The sequence below is a fragment of the Topomyia yanbarensis genome, chromosome 3 (assembly GCF_030247195.1).
Source record: "Topomyia yanbarensis strain Yona2022 chromosome 3, ASM3024719v1, whole genome shotgun sequence".
Lineage (NCBI taxonomy): Eukaryota > Metazoa > Arthropoda > Insecta > Diptera > Culicidae > Topomyia > Topomyia yanbarensis.
The window spans coordinates 174,112,151-174,117,995 of NC_080672.1; the positions used below are offsets into that span (position 1 = coordinate 174,112,151).

At 40.4% G+C, this 5,845-nt stretch overlaps 2 protein-coding genes across 4 annotated transcripts; one reads left to right on the plus strand and one right to left on the minus strand.

The window, feature by feature from the left end:
• The first annotated feature begins 809 nt into the window (after window positions 1-809).
• LOC131689869 (nuclear speckle splicing regulatory protein 1) lies at window positions 810-2,506 on the plus strand. 2 transcript variants are annotated; one of them, XM_058975218.1, is made up of 3 exons: window positions 810-953; window positions 1,158-1,230; window positions 1,294-2,506. In XM_058975218.1, the coding sequence occupies exons 2-3, from the start codon at window positions 1,220-1,222 to the stop codon at window positions 2,435-2,437; spliced, it is 1,155 nt and encodes a 384-aa protein (XP_058831201.1). In that variant the 5' UTR covers window positions 810-953; window positions 1,158-1,219; the 3' UTR covers window positions 2,438-2,506. The 2 variants fall into 2 exon arrangements, with proteins under 2 accessions (XP_058831201.1, XP_058831200.1); XM_058975217.1 differs by lacking the exon at window positions 810-953 and having other exon boundaries at window positions 1,082-1,230.
• Window positions 2,507-2,602: 96 nt separating this feature from the next.
• LOC131689868 (NADH dehydrogenase [ubiquinone] 1 alpha subcomplex subunit 10, mitochondrial) lies at window positions 2,603-4,239 on the minus strand. 2 transcript variants are annotated; one of them, XM_058975214.1, is made up of 3 exons: window positions 4,084-4,239; window positions 3,690-3,945; window positions 2,603-3,630 (listed from the first exon to the last, which is right to left on the minus strand). In XM_058975214.1, the coding sequence occupies exons 2-3, from the start codon at window positions 3,936-3,938 to the stop codon at window positions 2,677-2,679; spliced, it is 1,203 nt and encodes a 400-aa protein (XP_058831197.1). In that variant the 5' UTR covers window positions 3,939-3,945; window positions 4,084-4,239; the 3' UTR covers window positions 2,603-2,676. The 2 variants fall into 2 exon arrangements, with proteins under 2 accessions (XP_058831197.1, XP_058831199.1); XM_058975216.1 differs by having other exon boundaries at window positions 4,061-4,224.
• Between the last annotated feature and the right edge of the window lie 1,606 nt (window positions 4,240-5,845).

Here is a 5,845-nt window from a genome sequence, read left to right on the forward strand (position 1 = left end):
CGCATCGAAATGGTACCTCTTAAACATTCTAACTTGAATCGGTTGTGTCACCGGAGCCGGAATACGAATTAGATCCAGCCAGCATTTCGGCTGAGTTAAACTGGGAAGTTTAGTAAAATTTAATCTGGAAATAAAATTTTTTTGGCAACGCTCCAGCACCCCGTTGATTTCACCACCTGGGCGCCAGGTTGACGATATGAAATGAACTTTGTTTAAGGCTAGTTTACAGTTCGGGAAATGGATCACGGGATTTCGCACGGGATTTGGGTCGGGATTTGATCAGGGAAAATTTCCCGCCGAGATCTCTCCAAACTGTCAAACCAAAAACGCTGCTGCTTCTTAAAAATACAAACAGTATCCAACTTGCAGCAAATTGCAAACCTTCCAAAAATACTATTTTCCCCGTCGGAAACAATTTGTGTTGAATTGTTCCCGGCCGGATTTTTGTGTGGAGAGTTTTAAAATCCCGTGATGTTTCCCGTGGTTGAGTTTACACTTCAGGAAAACTGTCATTTTTGTGTAGACTCATTTCCCGTCACGGGATTTGAAATCCCGAGCTCCATTTAAAATACACAGGGACCCAAATCCCGTGACACGTTTTCCGAACTGTAAACTAGCCTTTACTTTCGACAAGTTTTGATTCGAGCCAACAACATCCAGCCGTACGGTGTGATGTGATCAGGGTGGCCAGACCTACCGATTTATCGGTAGTCCTACCGATTTTGGTCTTCTCTACCGATTCACAGACGACCAAGGCAAAACTACCGATATTTTGTTATTCCTACCGAAACCTACCGATTTTTATTGATTTTGGACACATCCTACTCAACATTCATTTTTTGGGTTGGATTTGATCTGAGATCTGTGTTGTCTGTATTTTACAATTCTATGTCAATACTACGTTTTTGGGACAACAACCCGGCCTACCGATAAACTTTTAGTGACCCTACCCTGTAAGAACGGTTGGTTTCAAAATCGTCCAATGAAGGACGTTCGTTGGACCAATTTGGACAACGTCCAAATAACCGTTCAACGAACGTCCATCGTTGGACCCGTGTTGAACGATTTTGAAACAATTTTTTGGACGTCTCAGTGGGTACCGATATAAAGGAATTCTATCTGGCCACCCTGGATGTGATTTCAACATAATATTATAGTTTTGATAATAAAATACTCCTGGACAAATTATTTAATAGTATTTTATCAACAACAGCATAACATGTCTAAGCAGTGGGTTTGTTTTTATTCGTGATTGAAGCAGTAATCGTTGAACCCTTGATTGTTTTTTTGCAGATACGGCTTAATTGAACCGAAGGCAAGTAAAGGAATAAAGCCTGTTGTGAAAAAACCCGCCGTATTCGACAGCGAATCTGACTCGGATTCACAGGCACCAAAAAGAACCATAAATGCGGAACTGGGCGAAAGTCAGAAACGCCAAGCTCGGGCCGCTCAACAGAAAGCATTAGCCGAGGATCCAACAATCTACCAATATGATGAACTGTATGACGAAATGGATAACAAACGGAAGGAAGCGAAAACCGACAAATCGAAAGAAGAGCGGAAGCCAAAATACATTAACAAATTGCTCGAAACTGCTGAGAAACGTAAAAAGGACCAAGAGCGACGTATTGAACGCCAAGTACAAAAAGAACGAGAGGCAGAAGGGGAGATGTACAAAGATAAGGAATCATTTGTTACTTCGGCCTATCGGTCAAAACTGGAGGAGATGAAAAAGGCTGAGGAAGAGGAAAAACGCGAAGAGTATCTGGAAAGCATTGGGGATGTAACGAAACAAAGTGATTTGGGTGGCTTCTATAGGCACATCTACTCACAAAAGATGGGTGAATCTGATTTGAAAAAGAAAGACGAAAAGAAGCACAGTAATTCAAGCGATTCTGAAGAAGAGAAGAAACAGGATAAGGGAAGCGATTCCAAAGATAATGCAGCACAAGATTTCTCTAAAAGTAAACACACGGGAGTTGCTCAGTCTAGACGATACCGCAAGCGACTTTCTGTCGAGGAAGACAATGATGCAGCCGAAAAAAATGATTCATCTAAGAAAATTCATCTGCAGTCTAATCTGGACGCTGATTCGGACTTCAGTATTGATTCTCAAAGTAGCAGCAGCGACGAAAGTGACTGTAGTAACAGAAAGAAAAAGAACAAACAGGAAAATGATTCTGCAGAAGCGTCGCCAGAGAAAAATGTTAATTCGGAGGAGACGGAACAACCATCGAATGGAGTGGAAAACGAAGAAAAGGTCAACGATCCTAAAGGAGTCAACAGCATCAAATCTGACGATTCCCCCAAAAAGAAAATGGAAATAAAGGCAAAGGAACCCAAGATTGATATATGGAAAAAACGAACCGTCGGAGCCGCTTTCGATGCAGCTTTGCAACGATATTACGACCGCAAGGCGGCTCGAGAATCAGGTTAATTTTTGAATTTATGGAAAACCTAAAGTTTGTTCTTTAAATAATTTTCAAAATAAAGTTAAATTAATATATTCTGTTCTCTTTTCTTCTGTAAAGTAGATAAATGTTTTCGTAGTCCTGCTTGTAATGGTCGATGTTATTTTGAGAAAGCATAAACACAGGAAATGTTACAACTTATTCGCATTTATTAACCACACTAAAAGCGATAGTTTTCGCACTCAGAATTAAAGATGTAACAAATTTAGAACGTCAGCTTGGTTTTGGTCAAAATGCCAGTGTCTCCGCACTCAACATTGTATCCCTTGCGAAACTTCATGCCTGGAGCTTCAAACCAAACGTCGTACCAATCTTTAAAGTCCTCAGGCGATACAACCAGTTCAGGGACATCGTAGCGCGGTACGTTGAAGAAGTTCAGCAAGTCCGGCTTGTTCATGTAACGGGCGCGTGCCTCGGTCCATTCTTCTTCGTTTTCCATTCGCCAATCACGCATGTGTGTATCATCCTTGTCGAAGCGGTCAAAATCGATACGCTCAATATCCTCAACAACGACTTCTGTTTCACCGTAGTCCGACCAGTCGTAAACTAGCAACTCAGCATGGTTGCTGATATCCTTCAAGTATTGCTGCTTATAGATTTGTTCCATATCCTTTAGATATTGGTCGGTCAGCACTTTTGTGTTTACTTCAGCTGGATGAGCTCGTTTTTTGATGCGATCTTTAACCACCTGAACGGGAACATCCAGATAGATGACTAAATGTGGCTTCATAAGTTCCGCGAAAGTATTCTTGACCAAGTCGTAATAGACGGAACGAGCAGCTTTGGAAATAAATCCGCTTTTGTACATGGCTTCAAGAAAAACGAAGTCCGAGTAGACGCACCGATCCAGCACCACTCCTTCACCGGTGGAGAAGAGATGTGCCAGAGCATCGATATACTGCGAGTAACGCAGCACCATCATGCGAATTTGAAAAGTCGCCACATTTCGATTGGTAGGATCTTGTAGAAAATTGTTCGTATCGAAACTTCGCATGTTGGGCGGTAACTGCGGATCTAATTGACGCATATCATATCCGTAGCGATTCAGGTAATAACTATCCATGTTCGACTCTGGGAAATACTTCATCTCCAACTCAGTCGCAAGTTCTTTTGCAAATGCAGACTTACCAGCAGCAATCGGACCATCAACAACTACGACCTGTAGCAAAAAAAAACTATGCCTCATTAAGCAATTACAGAAATAAAAACTGTAGTCACCTTAGTGTTCTCGTCAAATCGGCTAGTGGTAGTCTTAAATAGGACATCCTTGCACGCTTGGAATGCCGTATATTCCTTTTCAAGGTAGGGAAAGGGTTTTGGTCTGCTAAGATTAGAGCCGCGCAAAGTCTTACCAGATATATTGCAGGCCGGAATGAACATCGGGGAGCAAGTTCTCGGTTCAAGAATGCATTTGACCGGTGCCGCACGATTTAAAAACCGGATGCCAACCCGAAATACACCGGACATGGTGACGCTGTATACGAATAAATGGTTTTGTTATTAATTCACCGAGTACAATTACGTAAGTAAAAATAGCAAACCGAATAAGCAAATCTGCAGTTAATAAATAAATAACAATTTAAACTTACTTTTGTAGCAGTAAAAGACTTACCAACTGTTTGGAAAGACTATTCAGAAGTTTGCAGTGAAATTTATCAAAAATCAAAGATGCTGTTTTTTACGGAAACCGAAGTGTTCCTTCGAGCGAAAATACGATAGTTCGAAACAGATCTTTCATTAGGGCCAGAGATGCCAGGTACTTTTTTCAAATGTCTGCAATAATAATTTTAAAAGTCTGGGAAAAACAAAAAATGTCAGGAAAGCTAGTGTAACCAAAAGCCTTTATACTCAAAAATCTGCAACCAAACTAAAAAATCTGCAAATATCTGCAACCAAACTAAAAAATCTGCAAATATCTGCGTCATCGAAAAAATCTGCAGCTTAAATTAAAAGTCTGCGAATTTGCAGACTTGTCTGCAAATCTGGCATCTCTGATTAGGGCCTAAGTCGCCTGTTGTGTTTTGCAAAGAGAATAGGGAAAGAGACGAATAGTGTGAAGCCAAAAATACCTTATTGAGCAGACCAATCGTGCAATGTAAATAAACATTACTCATGCCTGAGTTGGAGGAGATAAGTATTGTACTTCTATCAAAAAAGAAATTTGAATTTTCGTCAGAATTTAGTTCAATCGTGATTGTAAGGTGCATTCTAGAGTATATGTATGAGTAAAAATAAGCTTTAGAATTATTTCATCTCTTTGTTTCGAAATGCACATCGTTTGATAAACAAATCCATCGATCGACATACGGTTTGTTTTCAAAATATTGCGCACTTCCCACCAACCTGGACTCCGCACTTTCAAAGTGCGAGTGATCAAACTGCTACTGAAAACTGCGAGCTGTCAAAACACATGTACTTCAAGTGATAGAGATCGTACTTTCATAGACAGACCAGTCGAGCTAACCAGTCTATGATAAGAAATTAATAGAAAAATAGTAAGTGCGCATTGCGGTTAGAATCCAGTTTTTAGCGCCACAAGCAATAATATAGCAACACTGGCAAACATCATTTCGATACACTGATAATAACCCACTGAGACGTCCAAAAATCGTTTCAACATCGTTCAACACGGGTCCAATGATGGACGTTTGTTGAACGGTTATTTGGACGTTGTCCAAATTGGTCCAACGAACGTCCTTCATTAGACGATTTTGAAACCAACCGTTCCGCACGTTATTGTCAAGTGTTTCGCACTTAGATCTGTGCTATAAGATATATCAAAGAGAATATTGCGCACTTCCCACCAACATGGACTCCGCACTTTCAAAGTGCGAGTGATCAAACTGCTACTGAAAACTGCGAGCTGTCAAAACACATGTATTTCAAGTGATAGAGATGGTACTTTCATAGACAGACCAGTCGAGCTAACCAGTCTATGATAAGAATTTAATAGAAAAATAGTAAGTGCGCATTGCGGTTAGAATCCAGTTTTTAGTGCCACAAGCAATATAATAGGAGTCATTTAAAGTGCTGCCTGTAGAAGCGGTTGCCAAAATTCTAGTGTTGAAATCATCATAAAGGGAGTGTTGCCGTTTTGACTGATTTTCACTCTTCGTCTCTTTCACTATTCTCTTTGGTGTTTTGTAACCCCATAGAAAATTTGACAGCTGCGAAATTGCACACTCGACCGACGAAATCGGGGGTATTGGAGATCGACCTATTAATTTACCGACTAAATCGGATTACGTCGGATGTATTTGCGAATTAATATATTAGTCGGCAGATTTAATCTGTGTAAATCTGGTGCTCGATTTAATCGACTGAGACATCGGTTGGGAACATAGAAACATGATTTAATTGACATATTATTCAAC